The 20891-nt window shown below is 39.9% G+C and overlaps 1 protein-coding gene across 1 annotated transcript in view; it reads left to right on the top strand.

The window, feature by feature from the left end:
* The window catches only part of drosha (drosha ribonuclease III), a 176415-nt gene that overhangs the window by 38485 nt on the left and 117039 nt on the right, over positions 1-20891 (top strand). The window contains exons 16-17 of the mRNA XM_074693775.1: positions 8379-8486; positions 15931-16038. Of these exons, the coding sequence (XP_074549876.1) occupies positions 8379-8486; positions 15931-16038 (216 nt within the window). The remainder of the gene's footprint in view (positions 1-8378; positions 8487-15930; positions 16039-20891) is intronic.

The raw sequence follows: 20891 nt of genomic DNA, 5'->3' as shown, positions 1-20891 counted from the left end.
TGTGGGTGTGGATGTGGCACCGAGAAACACGCAGACTGTCACTGTGTGTTGCCCAGATGGAATTTGTGCGATTCCTGGAGCCAAAAGCTTGACTGGGCCTCAAACAGACACAGACTGATAGAATCTCCAGAAAAAAGGCTCTTTAGACTCTTTTTCATTTTAAGAGATGTTGAATTTTTCTTTCGTAAAGTGTTAATAAAATGAAGAACATTTCTTCTAGCAGCATGAAAAGTGACTGTTTTGCTTTGAAAATAAGCTCCCTGTTGTTAAACACATTTCACAGCCATAAGAAAAGAAAAAAAGCAACTTTATCTTCGCCAGAAAAAGTTGGAGGAGGCTGCAGTTTTATTTGAGTGTATTTCATTGTCGCTGCTTAAACCAGACTTTCAAACAGATGATGAAATGTTGGAACAAACATATATGGTGGTTGTGAAGATGCAGAAATGATGGCAGGAGAAGAAAAATGTTGTCCTTATACTGTTATCTTACTTTAATTCTTGTATTTTGTTAAAAAAATTACATAAGGTTGTGATTCTCTTTGACTAGCACTGTGTAACTTCACTCAAAACTTTCAAAAACAGGTAAAATCAATAACAACTTTGTTTTAGATCATAAAAACATTTAGAATAGAGACATATCTTACATTTTTAATCCCCAAACTCTGTGTAATAACTGGTTAGTTAAAGTTCTCCCGGCTTCACAGACACATAGTTTTTCAGCTAACTTGACCCGTTTTGTCAGATTCTCAATGTTTAATCCACATGATGGATAAAATATAACTGTGAACTTTCTGCAGATGTAATTCATAAATTTGACACAAAAGATACTTTTTTACCATCCTCTCAGATAGGACGGACCTGGCATAACACACACTTAAGTGCTCTCTCAGGAACCAAAACCAGAGCTGAAATGCCCTGCTGGTTGGCAAACCTCCTTAACTGTCCCCTTGGCTACAACATAATAAACTGCTCTCTTGGGTGGGAAAAAAATGTGCACTAAAGTGCTTGTTTTTGGCTTTAAATCCTTTTTGTTTCTTTACTTTCCTCTTTTTTCTTTCTGTACCTTCATTTGGTTTCCTTTTCCTTTCCTTTCCTTTCCTTTCCTTTCCTTTCCTTTCCTTTCCTTTCCTTTCTTTTCTTTTCCCCCTTTGGTTTCTTTTTCTGTAGTTTCTTTTCTTTTCCTTTTCTTTCCTTTCTCTTCATTTTCCTCCTTTCCTTTTCCTTTCCTATCCTTTCCTTTCCTTTCCTATCCTTTCCTTTTCTTTCCTTTCCTTTTCTTCCTTTTCCTTTCCTTCCTCTTCATTTCCCTTCTTTACCTTTTCATTTTGTTTTGTTTCCTTTTTTCTTCCCTTCCTTTGGTTTCTTTTTCTCTATTTTCTTCCCTCCCTTTGGTTTCCCTTCCTTTAGTTTCTTGTCCTTCCTTTGGTTTCTCTGTCTTTAGTTCATTTCATTTCTTCATTTCCCTTCTCTCATTTTTGTTTTGTTTTGTTTCCTTTTTTTCTTTCTTTTCCTTCCTTTGGTTTCTTTTTCTCTATTTTCTTTTCCTCCCTTTGGTTTCTCTTCCTTTAGTTTCTTTTCCTTCTTTAGGTTTCTCTGTCTTTAGTTTCATTCATTTCCTTTCCTTTCCTTTCCTTTCCTTTCCTTTCCTTTCCTTTCTGTTTCCTTTCCTCTTCTCTCTTTCTTTTCCTTCCTTTGGTTTCTTTTTCTCTATTTTCTTTTCCTCCATTTGATTTTATTTCCTTTCCTTTCCCTTTCTTTCCCTTTTGCTTCCCGTCTTTTCTTTGTTGCATTTTCCTTCATTTAGTTCCTCTCTTTTCTTTTCCCCGTCTTTTTTATTTTCTTTCCCTCCTTTTTGCTGTTGCCTTTCTCTTCATCCAGTTCCACCCTTTCCTTATCTCTATTACTTACCTTTTTTTTCCCTTCCCTCCATTTGTTTCCTGTTATTTCCTTTTCCCCTCTCTGTTTTATTTCCTTTCCTTTCCACCTCTTGCCCTCTTTCCTTCCGTCCCTACCTCTTTATTTTCATTAACCCTTTGCTTTTTTTTACCCTATATCTCTGTCTTTCCATTAGAACATACTTTCGTCATATTTTGATGTTAATAAAAAATACTGACCATTACATCACCCAGCTGGTGGGTGGGTGTTTGTGGAGTTTGCAAAAAAGGCTTACATGAAGTTAAATAAAAAACATGCTATTGATATAAATCAGGTACACTTATGAGCACATCTACTCTCTGAACAAGAAGTCATCTTACTTTACTCTTCAAAGCCAACCTTCAAAGAAAAGACTTTCTCTTCCTCCTGAATAAAATCACTCTTTTATTTGTTAAAAAAAGTGATAATAAAGAAATTATACAGAAATATGCTGCTTTATTATGTCATATCTCCAATTTGAATAAGTATTCAGCCCCGAGTCAGTGCTTTGGCGCTGAATTCAGCTCTGCGTCTCCTCTATCAGCTCAGCATATGTGGATTTGGGGATTTGCTCTGATGCTTCCTCGCAGATTTGGCCGAGCTCAGTCGAGCTGTGTGAGGAGCATCTTTTTAAAAGCTATCTTAAACTCGTTCTGCAGATTTTCTGTTGGTTCCAAGCCTGGGCTCCGGCAGGGCCACACACGAGCCGAGCAACCTGTTTCTCAGCATATTCCAGTGCTGACTGCAGAGTGCTGTGAAACAACCCTGCAACAGAAACTGGTACATTGGAAGTTTTCAGCTTTTAAAGCATTGATTTAGAATTCACATATTTACATTTTCTGTCAGGTGCATGAGCAAAAACAAATTATATCTATGAAGATCTCACTAAACTACAGCTGCACTGTGCTTAGGATGTTTGTATGAAGCTGAAGCTCTGTACGTTCTGCAGACACTGAACAACTCTTACAGCTGAGGCCTTTAAATGAATGTTTTTAATCATGATGTAAATTTGTGAAAGGGCATAACACAAGATTAAATTGGTGCAAAAAAGGTCAAAGACAAATAGTTCAGAATGCAGGATAAGAAATATTTGGGGCTGAAACCGTTGTTTGCTGGTTTAACCTGGCACTATGAGTTGCATATTAAGATTTTATTGGTGGTAGATTTGAAACCAGATAAAATAGATGGATCATTCTTTTTTGCAAATGAAATCCAGGGAGATTCACTTTCATATTGTGTGTTCAACATAGAGATGGGTACTGAATTAGGTACTTTTTTAGGAACCAACCGTATTATGTCAAAAGACCCGGATACTGATTCACGTAAAATCAGAAGGTACCATGTTTAGGTAGCTAAACATATCCTTGTGACTGTAAGGGAGTGGAAGAGTAGGCAATTTGCCAAGTACTGGGCATCGGTATTGTATCGTTTCAAATGTGAAAGGTACCCATCTGTAGTTCAACATGTGCCATAGCGTTGTCTCCTTCGTTCCTTCCTTGAGGTGGTCTCGGTCCGCTTCCAAACGAACTCTGGTGCGGTTCGTGGTTCTGCGGTGCAGGTCTGAATACAAACCAAGGTCCAACCGAACTAACTACAGGATACATGCACCTTTTGGGCCTATAAAGCCACCGTAACCTAACCGTCTTTGATTCATACCTGATCCTCCGTCTTCTGTTTAGCAACGCTGTTGCTAGCATGTTGTGGGTCAGGACACGCAGAACATAGCGTCTCCTTGCTGCGATCATTCGTCTTCGCTGTTCCTAAATTGTAAACGGTGTTGTTAAGCTGCTTTGAAGGAGCTGCTCTTGAAACTGAAAATGATTTAGCAGCTCTAATAAGAGCACAAACACATGTTTACCTCCATTTCCAGGTCTGTACTCTGTGTGCCGCCCTTTGTCAGTGCTGTCCAATGAGAGCACTGATCGTCACACACCTGGATGTGTTTACAGAATATAGTCCACTTGCAAAAAGTACAATCTGAATAAGAACCGCACCAAACGAAAAAAATAAAGTCTGCTTTTGATCCAGACCAATCAAGTGGACCAAAGGACTTTTCTGGTCTGAATACAGCCTTAGAGAGGCGAAGTGATTGTCCAAAGTGGACCAAAAGTTGGGCAAGTTAATAGACAACTGTGGCAGAGATGTGATGCTGATTTTAAGATAGTGATGGTCAAAGCAGAGATGTTTAAAAACTTTCAGGCAGCCCAAAAATATGGAGTCATGGGCGTAATGTCCAAAGATCGTGAGTCCATAATTTCAATAAATGTAGCTGGAAACCAAGTTATGGTTCTCAGTCTTTTTCTGGAGACTGGTCTTGAAAAGAGGGGGATCACTTATAATTGGGGTTGCTCTATACTGGGGTCAATAGGTAAGTTGTTTTATGCAAAAAAAAATGGCACAACAGCATGTAAGATGTAAAGAGGTTCTGGCGGACTTCGTAAGGAAGGCCATCAGGACCACTGACCACTTATCTGGTATCAAGAGACACCTGAGGGTGCACTAAGAGCAACGTAAACCTTGCAACACTTCCTGTAGTTTCTTCTCTATCTTGTTGGCACATTACTTTATACTGCTCTGAGTTAGAAGGCTCTTTTTGGAATTTTAATTTCAACACATTCATCCTCTGTAAGGTCATCAGCAAAGTGTGGCCAATGAGAGATGCTATCAAGGATTCCCAAAACAAGATCTGTTCTCAGAAAGCACAATTGTGTGAGTGTGTCCATCAGTTTTAAGAGACATAAGAATTCATAATCATGCTGGGTTATCACCTGAAGTGAACATTTCTGCAGAAATGACAAGTGCCTATGTCTGTGCAAGGACAAAAAGCTTTTGCATATTCAAGGTGATCTAATTTCACTTAGTGCAACAGCATAGATCGCAGCATTCAACTTGAGAAATGGCAAATGAGAAATCTTCCACTTTGCTCGTGCAGCTTCAGTGTAAGTAGTTTTCTCAGTTTGGTGCAGCGCTTTGTTTTATTTCTGTGCACAGGCCTCGTGTGTACATGCTGTATCATTTGCACTTTCTAAAATAAGCTGAATTAAAGCCACGAGCGGTGATAAGTGTCCCTCAAAAACAGATTGTACAATTTTATGTAAAAGATACTATCATGCATTACCAGAGGGTGGTGCTACTGCAGCAGAGATTTGAGGTCATAGAAGTGTGGTGAGATGGACCTTGATGGTGTGTGAAATTTGAAGGGGATTGGACTTGATATGACAGAGTTAATGTAAGTTCATGGCAAGATTTCCGAGTTTGAGGTGGCGCCATAGACACAGCCTTTAACTTTGGGACATCACCTGATCAGTGATGCTTTATGACGGCTTGGGAGATATTTGAGCAGAATTAAAAAGAAAACGTCAGAAAAGGGAGGAGTTTTTCATCACAGAGGAAAAATCATTGATAACTTTTCATCGTCAATGTGTCTAGGATACATACGCCAAGTTTGGAGGTGATCTGAGAAAAAAATCTAAGACTAGTTCGTTCAAGTACGTACCCTATAAGTCGTCAAAATCCGATGTGTAAGTCCAAATTGTGAACTTCTCTTTGGAAATCCACTATGGTCGTAGGAGACTTTTTTTGTAGGAGGGCCTACAGTTTTGAGCCACTGTGGCTAGAGAGCATCTACTGTTCTGCAAACACTGGATTGATAAATTTTTCACTACATGTTGTGGCTAGGTCTGTTCACATATAGAGGGATTATCTGTCTAAGTCATCATAAAGATGCGCACGCATCTTGACCAGGGAAGCAGTGTTCAGCTCCACTCATTCAGACGAGTTAAAGGGATAGTTCAGTTTTTTTGAAGTGGGGTTGTATGAGCTCTATGTGACCACTAAGGACATTAGATACAGTAGAAAGTTGTCTCCTCTCCCTCAGTAAGACACAAACTGTAATCGATGGTGACGAGGAAATAGACGCTAACAGGGACAGACGTACCAAATTCAAAGGCTATTTTCTCTGCCTACAAGAACTAAAATCAAAAAGTTATACCACAGTTTAAGAGTACGCTACATTGAATATTTTTTAAGTGCATTAAGTCTTCGTTAATATAAACATTTATCTGGACCTAACTAACTGGTCATGTGTCCTTCCGCGCAGCGCTAGTGCGCTCCGTCCCCCCTCCTCCTTTCAGCTGTAGGGAATGTAAACAAGCTATGCTTCGGGTGCTGGTTTTAGCCTCATGTAAGTTTGATCAAGTATCGTAATTCTTTTGTTTGTACTCTAAGGATTGTGAGGCAGCGTAGGAAATTCAAAATGAGTGACAAATAGCCTTTGAATTTGGTACCGTCTCTCCCTGTTAGCGTCTATTTCCTCGTCACCATCGATTACAGTCTGTGTCTTACTGAGGGAGAGGAGACAACTTTCTACTGTATCTAATGTCCTTAGTGGTCACATAGAGCTCATACAACCCCACTTCAAAAAAACTGAACTATCCCTTTAAACACTAAATTCAACCTGTTGTCAGCATAAAATGTACGGTTGTTCTGTGGTCAGTTTTTAGAACCGATACTATACAACAGAGGCGATGTCTATCAAGTTTTGACCGTCACAGAGCAACACGTGTTTTGGAGTTTTTAGTGACCATGCTAACTGGTGACTCTCAGCCGGCAGTATCTGTGATTAATGGCCAAGAGTTACCAGTTAACAGGGTCACACTTTACACTGAAACACCAGCGACGTCTACGGGTGAATAATTAACTCTGGACGTAGTTTCTGGTTCTTTTATTATGAACCGGGTCTCAGATTCAGCAGTCTGTGTGCCCTTTTTGATTTGGGAAGGTTTTCTGATTTATTGACACACGTTTACATCCTGGTCTGTCACAGTCTGGTAAGTGTCCATGGATAGTGCATCGAGTGACAGTTGTGTGTTTAAATTGCTCTCTGGGTACACGCTGGATTACACTGTCCACCTAATATCTGTTCACCCTCTGCTATTTCACAAACCTGGGAGCCTTGTAACATCCGTATAAGTGCTGATATTTAGTTTAAAAATGCATCTTTAGGTGGTTAACTCCTCCACGTCAGTTGACAAACCATTATAGTCTACTGTGCTTCTACATTGAAGTTGTGCGCGCATCCGGCCTTGTTGACAAACAAATAATCCCTCTATAAGTGAAGCCAAAGGCATGGAATTTGAGGTGAAGGTGGTAAAAAAAGAAAGAAATGATATCGAACCAAAGTCGATACCTCCCACCTACAGCTGCAACTGCTCCGACCTTCTAGCTTTGCACGTCCGACATGTATAGAATTAAATCCTGTAGTCGTGGAAAACAAAAACAGGGCCCCACATGCCACAGATGTGCTCTTGCATTCTGCACGCAGTGGGTTTCAGACAGCGTCTTTGGTGTTTGACCTCCGCCCCGATCCAGAACAACACAAACTCTCTCCTCTCACAGGCGAAGGACGTGATGATAAAAGTCAAATGTGTCGTGACTCGTCTGTTTGACCGGCAGAAAGTTAGTCTCCCCGCTCTCCCCGTCGTGGTTAATTATTTACCTCCCGTACTGGTGTCCACTCCCTGACCCTGTAGAAAGCCCCGCATGAATAAAGTATTTACATATCATTGGCACTTTGCTGTGATTACTCCTTTCCATATACAGTGGCTGGCTGTCCATGGAACGTTAGCTGTGTGTGTTTGTTTCAGTGTGTGTGTGTGTGTGAGGAGTTGTGCATGCATGCGTTGCGCGTGGGCGAGCGTGTTCACTTTGATGCGCAGTTCAAAGTAGGATGGCATTATTTATTCATGCCTTTGTTGTTCTTATTTCCTCTGCGAGTCAAAAATTCCTGGCGTTCCATTTTAGGCAGATCACGGCGAACTCAGACGCAGTCGATAGCGCCTCAGTTGAATGAAACACATTTCAGTGCTCACACACACGCACCCACACACACATTTAGGAGGTGCAGTCTGTCAATACATCTCCCATCTTGGTTGTTATTTGTAGGACCCTCTTGTCTCAAACTAACCCCCCTCCTCTCCTCCTCTGTCTGCTGACTGAATTTCCAGTTATGTGCTTCAGCTGACATGATGCCGTGTGTGTGTGTAAGTGTGTGTGTGTCTATAATGACTCCTGCTACTCCTGATGGAGAAACCTCCAGGCTCCAGCGTGGTGGTCCTAATGGGCAGGCAGGTGTCTCAGCTCTTGGTTTCTGGGACTGAAGCCTCAGAATCAGCCCTCCTCCACCCACCAGCAGCTCCAGCACTGCCCACAGCCACGAGGACCCATAGCAGGGCCTCAATTAGCCAGCACCATCCGAGCTGTCACTTCCCCTGTTGCTCCTGTCCACCGCTGAGCTGTATGTGTGTCACACCGCCGAGGTTTCATTTTATTGCATGTGCCAGACTATCTGTTAGAGAAGGCAGGAGGTGGAGGAGGGGCAGGAGGGTGTAGGGGTGGGGTTCTGGAGGATGGGAGCTGTCCCCGATGGCTGTGGGATCAATAATTGACTGGCTGGTTGTTTGGCAGGAAGCGCTACAGAAGATCCGTCAGAAGAATACCATGCGCCGCGAGGTGACAGTGGAGCTGAGCAGTCAGGGCTTCTGGAAGACCGGGATCCGCTCTGATGTCTGTCAGGTAACTCACATGCACAAACACTGACACGTGCACGCTGCTGCAACACCCCACGAAAAAACACACACACACACACACACACACACAGATGTTTATAAACCCCCTCACACAACAGCTCCCACAGTGTGACATTTACACAACAATTAGTGAACGATCAAACTCCCTGAAAATCGAATTAGCGTCAAAATTAAGACAAGGAACACTAACAGCATTATATTCACTGAAGACCGAAAATTTCTTCTAATTGAAATGATTAAAATCAGCTAAAGCAAAAGTTTTTAGAAATAGAGACACCAGTTTGACTCTCCTACGTCACTGCGAGGTTCCCTCTGCTAGATTCCTCTGTCCAATCCTCTAAATTTATTTATTTGATTATTTCATTCATTTGAAAGGGAAAATGTACATTAATTGACATTTGAACAAATGTAAATATACCCATGTTAGTTGGTTTTATTATTTAGCAACATAGAGAAGAGGAACAAATTGAAAAATAAAAAATTAAATAAAATAAAAAAAGGAAAATTAATAATAATAATAATAATAATAATAATAATAATAATAATAATAATAATAATAATAATAATAATAATAATAATAATTATTATTATTATTATTATTATTATTATTATTATTGTTGTTATTATTATAATAACAACAACAACAACAACAACAACAACAACAACAACAATAATAATAATAATAATAATAATTATGATGATGATAATAATAATAACAATAAAAATAATAATAACCAAAAAACAACAGTTGTGACAGGCAATACAGTTCAGAATTAAAGAAGTCCTGCACAACAAAACCAAAGAGCCCAGGAACTTTTAGTAATCTACCCTAACTGTAGTTCAGTTTAGAGTAGATTATGCAACACAAATAAAGATGATTGCAAAACAGCACCTTACTAGTAGAGGGCAGTAAGACAACAATTAAGGCCTTTCAAAAAAACGACAGACAACGGTGTAGTACTGCAGTAAACAGTTATTTGTTTTATGCGTATATGAAGCTAAACTAGATTTTTTGATACCAGTACTGATACCTCCACTTCCATACCAGTTCCTAAATGATACTTTCTTCAGTACCAATTTTATGAAATCATTTTTAATAAAAAGAAAATTACATTACACATTACAGAACAAATCTTAAGCCTTATTTTTCAACTGTAGTATTTTTCCACTCCGAGCAGTTTTCTTATGAAAAGTAAACAAATAATTGCCCATGCAAACAGGTCAGAAAGTACTGAGTCCACCTTAAACGTTTTTATGAAATGAAAATGAAATGAAATGAAAAATACTTTATTTATCCCAAAGGGAAATTCAGGATTGTAGTAGTAATAACAATAATAATAACAATGATTAATTCTGGACTCTGTTCATGAGGCTGATGGCTGCTGGCAGGAGTGATCTTCTGTACCTTTCAGTCTTACATCGGACCTGAAGAGGTACAGATTTATAACTTTGAATAAACTTTATCCTAATTTTTTTTTTTTTCAAAAAAAGTATAAAGAAAATCCTCCTGTTTTTTATCTGCCAAAAATGACCAAACGAGACGTCTTCTCAAGCTCCAGCATACGTTGTGGATCATGCACGCTGCTTGTGCTCATGAATGAGGTGCACCACGCTAAAAAGCTCACCTCTCTGAAGCACACCAAAGCAGAGAAGTGAGCCACAAAAGTACCAAAGTTGGTACCCAGCCCTAACTAGCATAGATTCTTGAGGACTTCTTCTGTTTGAACAGCTGTTATAAACTGGATATCTACTGACACATTCAGCTGAAGGTCTCCAGTTTACAGGGTCACTCTTTAAACTGGAACACCAGGAGCTGACAGAGACACATTCACACTATCAGGCTCAAAGAAGACCATTGGTTAGGAGGAACTAAACCAAGTCCATCACAGCTGGGGGTCATCTTATTGTGGACAGAGAGAGGAAGGGGAAACAAAAACACTGTGGCTGCTCCAGCAATCAAGACCGGTAAATAATAATTAAATTGCTACCAAAGTTCAGACGGTCAAAATGCAGCAGCCCTCACCTGTGAACACCTCTTCAGCTCATCCGACTGGATCAGACTCCACTATCTTCAGGATCTTGACAGCAGCCAGACCAGGAAGAGAACTAATAGTGATAAATAAAATATTAAAATCAATTTTAAAGCTGCCTACGGCTGATTCAGGGCAGTTTAAAGTTGAAGTTATATGCTCATGTTTAATGGACATTTTTGCCTTATTGCATTTTCTGTCTCCTGGACAACTTTCAGAAGACTCTGACAAACTTTTATACCCTTAAATTATCTTTCGTTTGATGTCTTTGTCTTCAAATGAAACCAAATTCCTTTTGGGTGTCTTTTTCAAAGCAGTGTTACGCCAACATCAACTCAAAAATGTTATCCAAAAGGTTTTTTTCTGGGGAGATTTTGTCAGACTTGGCTGCTAGTTGGAGCAATCCACCAGTAATCTGCCAACATTCAGTGTCTGCGAGCCATTAAAGTTTAAAAATACGCTCCTTTTAAAATCTGATCAGAACTTTTATGGAACGATGACCCAACGACTGAGAAATAGTTCCCAATTTGTATCACACCACAATTATCCTGTAAGCTTTCACATACATGGGCACTCAGACGGACACAGACCAGCGCTCACGGCTTCTGATCTTTCCCCACGTTGCGTCACTTCTCCGTTCAAGTGTCAAAATCAGTGTCGGGGAAGTGGACTCCCGCTGGGCCCCAGGAGACTTTCCCTTCATTAAGTAACATCTCAGACCTGATGTTTTTATTTATAGACAACACATGCACCGTTATCTCCCAAAACACACCAGGATGGAGTTTTATCCTCACGTGGTTCGTAGGTTATCTTGATCCCAGGAAAGTGGGACAACATTTAACGTAATGAGACCTGCACCATGACCCTGGATGTGTTAGCGCCACGCTATGCCCACTAAAACACCCAGATACGTCCCGTCTGTCTCAGCCCCATGAAAAGGACTTTCATGCTTGATTTTCATATTCTCTTGTTTATTTCCTGTCTTTGTATTTTCTTCCTGTTACTCAGGAAAATAATTGCCATCAGCATTGCACATCTTCTTCTCCGAACACATCACCCTCTCCCTGTTTCTGCAGCCTGCAGCTGATGCTCACATTTGGAGAGGAATGACAGAAAAGTTTCTTGCCTCGCAGACCAGACCTCTCTTACAGCAAGGTCTAGCAAAGAAGGATCCGATCCATAATTGCCGCCCAATTATATTTGCTTCAAGCTGTACTGCTACGACTAATTGGTTCATGAATAATTTCAGTTTCGAACTGCTGCGGTACACTCTGCACAACGTGTGACACAGACAAGAGATAACGGCAAAACTGACCCATAGCTTCTTGATACGCGCTCTATTCAGAGCAAAATCAACACCCTCATTACTGACATTGCTCAGCTACACCAAGGTTGTTTGACTTGAAAGGCTCTGTCAAGGACCAGGCTACACATCGGAGGCAGGAGCTGAATTTATTAACTCATCAGTGTTTATTTTTTTAATTTAATCTCTGCATGATTCTTTGGTGGTTTACTGCTGTTACTCCGTCTTCCTGCTGTCTTTGTGCCCCTGATTAAATCCCAGTGAAGGCTATCGCTCCGTCTGAAACAGTTCAAGGAGGAGGCAGCTTTTTTTTCACTTTTAAAACAGAAAACAGGAGTGGGTTCACGTTGCAATTTATCTATCCATCATCGCTTTATATGTTCATTAATCCTCCTACATGTGTTACATAACCATGAAGGAGCACAAAGGGATAAAATAATCTACATGTGGATGGATGTAAGGAGGTGAGGAGACTGCTTCATCTGCAAAGATAGAGTCACTTTAAAGTCTATTCAATCAAAGCTCAACCTTACAAACTGGAAATGTATCTTATTAAAGTTATTAAAGTGTGGATATGAGAGTCATGATCCACATTTTATCAGAGAAAGAACTCAAGCTGGTAAACTTTCCTAAAGTTGTGTTAGAGCTGGAGGATTGAGAAAAGGTCGGTCAAGTTTTGAAGAGGATTCAAATCTTAGAGAAGAAAAACAAAGATTGTTCTTACAAAAGAAAAAAAACAACCAAGACCATTTCCTGTTTTTTATTAACAAATGGACGACGCAGGAGGTGATTCTTCAGAAAGTGGTGTTTACATACTCTCAGGTAACTTTATGATCCAATGAATACCTTATGTATCCATTCAAACTAAAAGCATGCTTGTGATCAGAACATCTGTCAAAGAAACTTACACATCCTTTCAAAACAAAAGCAGATTTGGTTTGGAATGCATCTAAAAGTAACTTATACACGCTTTCAAAATAGTTTGTTATTAAAAGAGGTGTAAAACTAACTAAAGCATCCTTTCAAAATAAAAACATGCAGTCTATCACAACAGCCATCAAAGTGACTTTTCAGAAACTTTCAAAATAATAATACAAAAAAAAACTTGGTTCTTTACAGTTGTGAAAGGGACTTGAGCATTCTTTCAGAATAAAAGTACTTTTTTATTTGAACAGGAGTTAGAATGGCAATAAAAGTAACATAAACATTTTCAAAATAAAATTATCTTAGTGATCAAAATGGTAGTGAAACTAATAGGAATTCTTTCAAAATAAAATCAGGTTTGTTATAACCACAGCCAATAAAGTATCTTTTTGCATCCTTTTACAATAAAATCACTTTTTTTTATTACAAGTGTGAAAGTAAGATATGTACCCTTTCAAAATAAAAGCATGTTTTTATTACAACAGCCATCAAAGTATCTTTTTACACCCTTGAAATAAGATTATAGTTTAAACAAGTGGGGAAGTAACTTTTGAACCCTTTCAAAATAAAAGCATATTTGCGGTTGGAAACAGATATAAGAATGATTTATGAATTATTTCAAAATGAAATCATGTTTGTTTCTTAAAATGGTTGTGAAAGTAACTTTTGCATCCTAAAAAAAACACATGCATGTTATTACAACAGCCATCAAAGTGACTTTTTGGGATACTTCAAAATATAAAAAAATAAATAAACTTTCATCCCCGTTTGGAAAGGAACTCCAGAATTCTTTCAAAATAAAAATTGATTTAAGTTAGAACGGAAAAAAAACTCAAACTCATCTTTATTTTTAAAACTGTTATGAAACTTATATGACTTCTTTCAAAAAAAGTAGGTTTGTTATTACCACAGCAGTTAAAATAAATAAAAGCATGTTCGTTTTTGGACAGCTGTTGAAGTAACTTATGCAGACTTTTAAAATAAAATCATGTTAGTTGTTAAAATAGTTATGAAACAAAATGCATCCTTTCAAAATAATAGCATGTTTGTTTTCACAACAGCCATTTAAATATCATTTTACATCTATTCAGAATACAATAATCTTTTCTAATTACAAAAGTTGCCAAATTTCCTTTTGCACCCTTACAAAATAAAAGCATGTTTATTTTTTCACAAAGGCATTTGAAGTTACATATGCATGAGAAAATTCAAAGTTGGAATAAAAGCAGCTCAAATAAAGTTTTACAAGACAATAATTTCTTCAAACCTTCAAAAAAAACTAAGACATAAAATGTGACTGTAATCATTTTGTGTATGCCAGTAAAAATATCCCCCCTGCCCACACAGTCTTAAGGTATTAAGATAGTTACCCAAGTTTATTTTAACTAGATTCTCATGGATACTTCAAGAGATGATCAGCTCTGATATCATTCAGGAGTTTTCAGGCTTTGAGCGGTTTCATCGCTGACTGTTTTTTGTTGGTTAAAGATGCAGCTGCACCAGTCCAACTTCTCAGATATCTACTCTTTGAAATGTATATGATCACAGAGAAAACATGAAGGAATAATAGCTTTAACATATTATCCAGCTGATAAAGTCTTAACATGGTGCCGTGTTTCCTAAACAGAGGAACTGGTTCCCTCTGGGTGCTTCAGAACACAGCGGGGGGCATGTGCAGCTCTTTTAAATGTTAATTTAAGAAATATGACTCTGGCATGATTCCTAAAATAGTTACATGGAGATGTGTTTGTATAAAAAATGTAAATGCATGTTTGATAAAATCCCCTGTGTTTGAGACCAATTCCACTTTTTTTAAAAGACAATTTTTAAGAGAAAGACCAGAAACAAAGCAGAAGAAACCACTTCCTGTTGAGGAAGCAAGAATAAGGCATCATGAATTCTGTTGGTAAAACAGTAGCCTATGTTTTTAGGAGCAAATGCAACTAGTGAAAAGTTTTCAAGGTCAACAAACTGATGGTGCTTTCAGCGAGCCTCTCTAAATTCCTCTTTAAGTGACAGCCATGTTTTGGTCAGGAGGTAATGGTCTGAAAACGAAATATTGAAATATTTCAAAGTGAGTCTAAAAGTTAGAGAACAACTTGTGAAGTTTAAAATTCATGCTTGTGATATTTCCGTCCAGGAGGGAGAAAGAAATTCAGGCCGAAACTGCCCAAACGTCAACCGTGACAGCAAATTAGAAATTTCCCACCTTTTAATTACCCGAGTATCAACTCCAACAAGCCCCCACCTCGCCTCTCCCACACACACACACTCACACACACTCAGTCACTCCAGCACTCATCAGAGCAGGTCAGGAGCTGTAGACACGACCAGGCCCCGGCTTTGTTAATTGGCTGCTTAACAAGGCCTGGGGAGTGTGTCACCGCGGCCCCCGTGATGGCCCCAGGGCTGCGTAGCTGCACCGCTTGTAGCCGCCAGGCCTGGTGCTCGCCCTTCCCCCACTGAAGCACTAATTAAAACATGCATGGCTCCCTCCTCTCTCATGTGGTGGCACGGGGTTAATGTGTGTACACCAGTTTCTCAGCCTCCCTCTCGACCGGCCGACTTGATAAGCCTCGGCTAATGATCCCGTAGATTGGCTCCCTGACTGACAGACTCGTTTGCTGACCGGGCGACTGTTTCTTTTTCATCCTCACTGTCTGTGTCACATTCCCCCACTGACACACACACACACACACGCACACACACACTCACAAGTCATCCAACAAGTCCTCCACCTCCTCCCCCCTTTCTTCTTTCCTTCACTTTGTTGCTTTCCAACTTTCCCTGCGAGGGTCAGAACGTGGCTGTCGGTGTTTGTCCGAATGTGAGTGTGTCAACACGTCCAAATGGGCTTCGATTTGACTGTCCGGTCCAAACGTGAATTTCCCCCTCGCTGTCATTCCCTCTCACGGTGCCAGCGATTGGGTTTTTGATTATTTCATCTCTCTGTTGCAGAGCACCACTTAATAAATAATGACTGGCTGATTGATTTCTCCCTCCCTGCTCTTTCTATCAGCCCCTCTGCTTTTCTCTCAAAAAAAAAAGCACGCTCCCATCTTTCTTTTTCCACAAAAGGCACGTTTCTTATTCTTTCTCCTCCTGTTGATGTTTTTTCTGTGTGCTCTTTTTCTGTTTTGCCCTTTTTGCCAATTCTCTCTGTCCTCCCACAGCACGCCATGATGCTGCCTGTCCTCACGCATCACATCCGGTACCACCAGTGTCTGATGCACCTCGATAAGCTCATCGGCTACGTCTTCAAGGAGCGCTGCCTCCTTCAGGTAAGGCGCAGACATGACAGCTGCTTATTTACGAAGTGATGTGACTCAGTGCTTTCAACCCTGCACTACTGAACTTGTTGAACCCTGCAGAACAAATGATTTCAACAGAAGATCAGACTCTGCTTTTTCTTCTTGTGATACTGCGTTTCTTTGAGTATCTTCAGAGAAATCTGTACGACCTCAGTTAAAGGAAGGTGCTGTAAGCCACTGAACCATAAAGATGCTGAAAATGTGTCACAAGCTTCGTTCTCATATACACTCCTGGACATTTCTGGACTTTCTCAGAATTTTTATAAATTTCAATATTAGTCCAAACTTTTTTTTTTCCCAATGAGGGCCTTATTTGATTATGTGAAGATGACTTATGACGAATTTATCAATCGATAAGTACGGTCAAACATCCTTGTGCCATGAAATCAAAGCTTACCTGTCCCTCAGGTGTCTCTTGATACCAAATGATCAGTGGTCAGTTTGTGTTAACATCAGCAAACTCTGCTTCTGACCAAGGAATGGGTTTTCCAATAGGGGGCGATATGGGAAAATATGTCAGGATGTTTTTTATGGCAGGATTAGGATCTGGATTTTGTTTTTAAGATAATTTTTTACTTCCCATCAACATTTCCAGACAAAAATATTTCTTATTGTTTAGGAGAATTCTTAAGTACTACAGGAAAAAAGCCAAATCACTCAGGTATAGGTCATTTTCATATTATTTTACAGCCGTAATGGGGACAGTGACAAATAAGGGGTTTGTATGATGTCCAGGTTAAAGTTATGCTTTAAACTTATTAAAAGAGATGATTAAGGTATTTGTTTGAAGGTGTAGTTATTCATTTTGCTGGTTTCATAGTATTTTATATGACATTTCTATCATTTTTAACCAATTTTAGAATCAGTCCCATTAAACTGTCATATAATGTGACCACAAAAGCAGGAAAAAGAATAAATAATTCACCGTCTTAGAAGTTATGCAAGTGTACTGATAAAATAAGTGATTTGTTATGAAATATAATCACAAAGTTTTTTTAAGATATTTTATTCCAAACTACACTGAGCAATAGGGATGGGTACCAAATTTGGTACTTTAATAGAAGATACAAACTCAATCTCACGACACTTTACAAAATCATTCACAGGTCTAGACCCTTAAATGTTAATAAAATTTTATTAGCAGAAACCCAACATCAAGACAAGATAAGGAGTCTTATCTTATCTTAATCCACCATGAGTTCAGGACTGTGCAGCATTTAGCAAGTTACAATGGCAAGGAAAAACTTCCCTTTAACAGGCAGAAACCTCAGACAGAACCAGACTCATGTTAGACAGACATCTGAGGAGACTGTGTTGGGGTTAGAGAGAGACAGATAGAGGAGAGAAAGTGGGAGAGAGAATAATGGAGATAAAGAGGGGGTGGTGACAGAGGGATAACTGACTACTGATTCACACAAATCAAACTGTACCATGTGCAGTTTATATATTGAGAAATAAATATGTTGCATTGAAAACATTACGCAGATGAATATTTATTCCCACATTAACACACACAAAAGTACCAGTAATTGGTACCTTTGAGGATATTGCCAGGTACCTGGCATTGGTACCTAGCATCAGTATTTGGCATTAGTACCATATTGTTTTAAATGTTATTAAACCCATCCCTACTGATCAAGTCAGTATGCCACTGACATCAATGTTGTTGGGGTTTTTTTTTGGTTTTGGGGGTCAATTGGTATAAAATAATTTTAAATTTCAATTTATAGTGTAGTAGACTGATAAATTATATTATAGTACATTTTTTGTGCAATATCATTTTTTATGTGAAACATTGGTTGCACCAATTGATGGTTACGCCAGTTACACATCTTTCACCCAAAAGCAAAATTTGTCCAGAGCATGTTTGGCCTCGGTAGGTAAAGGGTTAAACACACCAACTGTTAGAGTTCTTGATAAAAACACAATTCAATCAGACAGATGTACAGAGATTACTGAGCATTCATTAAGATTACTCACCATTTTCAACCTTGTGTGTTTTTATCCATCTCATGTGTTGCTCTTATGGTCGTGTAAAAGAAAACCTCTCTGAGACAGAAAGACAAAATTCTAACTCAACCAGGTGAAAATTTTCCAAAAATCTCAGCAGACTTTGGGAAAAGTTCGAGATATTTTCATGGACGTGTGAAAACAGCTCTCACTCAAAAGAAGTCCAGAAGTCTGAGACACATTTCTCTTCAGATTTCTCTAAATTAACACAAAACATTTGGATCCAAAAACACTTCTGTCAGATATTTCTCAGCAGTCTGAAAGAATTGAGCTCTGCATATTTTAAGCTAATGAGATGCTCTGTGTAATGAGGACAGTGCAGACGGCTTTGTGGGGAAAAACACGGCTTCAGTTTTTTGTTTTGGGCTTCACATGTTGTGGTTTTTGGAGGATGCTACAAAACTCTATACACTCCTAGTCTTCTCTGCATTGCTCCCTTCTTTTACAACATGTGTGAGGTCCATTTTCTGAGCTAGCAGGAGAGATTTCAGTGGTCGAATCCCTGCAGTTCTCTTAGGAGAGCGGTTAGATCTCCAGATAAGAAAGTCAACATATTTTGTGAAGAGAATTCTTGCGCTCAGAGATCCTGGATGGCAGCTTTCGCCTCATTACTGTGCCCCATCCCACCTCTGCAGGGAGAGTTCAGGTAGAATCAGGGGCTCGGGAGTCATCTGAGGTAACCCACACACCGGCCTGAGTCACTTCTCTGCAGTTCACAGCCCGGGTCTGCTGTGAGGCGCAGTGACAGTAGTCAGGACAACAACAGCCAGCTCTTTCTCCCCCCCTCCTCCTCTGTCAGGGCTGCAGCCTCAAGCTGTGTGCTCTCAGAGTGAGCCCCACATCTGCCTGCAGCAATATTGAAGAGCTGTCATAACCTGATACATTAGAAATCAATGTGTTGTAGCCTATTCATAGTTAAAGAGGGGAAGGATGCATTAAGATTCGCTCAAGGCTCTGTGTGTGTTTGGTGCGTGTGTGTGCATGACGGCTCGGAGCTCCACGCGCACATATTGATCCCTGATTGGCCTTTTTAGAGATTTGCATAATGACGACCTGTCATTACGGGCGCTAAAAGGAAACACTGACCCGCCGCGAGGCCGGCCGTCACCTGTCAGACTGCGGCCCTTTCATCGCCCATTTGAGTTTGACACGTGCGTCTCTCTGGGAGAAGTTAATGGACGCGTCCCTCCCTTCATCTTCCAAACAAACAAAAACAAAACAATCAGTTTGATCATAACAGCTCACATAAAGGGGCTCTGCAGTGTGAGCTGCCTGTCTTTCTGCATCACAATTCTGTCCACTGAGGTGTTAACACCATGACATTGCTTTTTGCGTGTGTGTCTGTGTGTGTGTGTTTGGACGACACAAGGGTTGTCAGCAGTTCACCACTACTGGGACTGAAAATGACCCAAGTAGGGAGCCATCATTGCATGGCTTACAACACTTTCCTCATCTCCTGCCCACATCAGCGGCTAACGTCCCACAGCACACACTCGCTCAGCCCAAATGGGTTTGGACAGAGCGGCTGCAGGAGTGCAATGGGGCTTGTTCAAACAGCTCTGGTTTCAGATCTGCCATCACCTCTCATTTCGCCTCCACTCTGATGGGACGATCACATTTAATGAGTTGAATGATATCCAGAGGCGGTCCATCCATTTTTCAAGCCAGAGAATCTGCTCCCACACTCTGTGATTGCATTATAAATGAATTGTGCCGAGATGCAAGGTGCTGGAGCTCTGAATCCACCTGTAGTGTATGTGTGATTTTAATTATGTGTGTTTAATAAAGACATTTTCAAAACACAATATCAATGTTAGAAAACTGCAGATCAGATGCCCGAGGCTTCGAACCAGCCTCTGAAAAGTCCCTTTGGCAGTGAATTCCTAAACATGCTAGCTGTTTTAGCGCGTTGGAGCTGGTGCTGGAGGAGGTGATAAAGCAACACAAAAGAAGCGTAAATATCCAGAGAGGCGCTGAGTATTTTAAGCCCAGTGATCATTGGGATCAATGTGTAATGTTTAACAGATGGTTTGCGAGGTTTCTATCAGGGGTTTGATGTTCTGATCACTTCCTCAGCCTTTTGCTTGCTCTGGTGAATCAAAGCTGACGTGCTCTGTGAAGTGGCAGGTGGCACCTGATCAAGCCAAGGCTGAAAGAAAGTAGCATGGAGCTGCCATGAAAAAGGCCCACAATCCTCTCTGGTGGGGAATTTGAGTGGTACCAACTTCAAGGGTAAACCAAAATGTGATTTTTAGCAAGGTACTCAGCAACTCTTTCTGTGGAGCAGTGAAACAATCATTTGAATGTCATTTGATATTCAGATAATGTTGGTATAGAGTTCTTTCCAACAGGACAGCTCAGTACATCGTCACATATGACACATGAGGAGAAAAATCCCAACAGGATACAAAAAGTGGGGGCCACCAGGGAGCACAAGGGGGCCTCCGAAAATTGAAAGAAAGGGAAAAAGTAGAATCTGCTTATTTGTTTATTTTTCATTTACATTTAAGTTTTTTTTTTATTTGTAACCCTTTGTTCTGATCATATAAAAGGTAAAGTCCTGGGTTGACTTGTTTCCAATCGTACCTATCCACATTTGTTCTAACAGCTGAAACTTCAGCATGACAATATCACGATCCGTGGCAGTTTGTGCTTTTTTTTAAGCCTTCCAAAGAACTAAACTGAACTTTGAGTTTCTTCCTGTGTCTAACTACTGGCTATATGTAAGACAGTAGTATTCCACCTTACCTGACGGAGTCCTGAATGCCTTCTCCATTTTGCAACAACCTACAGAATCAGAATCAGAATCGCCT

The sequence above is a fragment of the Halichoeres trimaculatus genome, unplaced genomic scaffold (assembly GCF_033239565.1).
Source record: "Halichoeres trimaculatus isolate MK-OKI-2021-1 unplaced genomic scaffold, fHalTri1.1 fHalTri1_scaffold_18, whole genome shotgun sequence".
Lineage (NCBI taxonomy): Eukaryota > Metazoa > Chordata > Actinopteri > Labriformes > Labridae > Halichoeres > Halichoeres trimaculatus.
The sequence above is the reverse complement of the archived record's forward strand: the minus strand, read 5'-3'. Positions and strand labels throughout refer to the sequence as shown.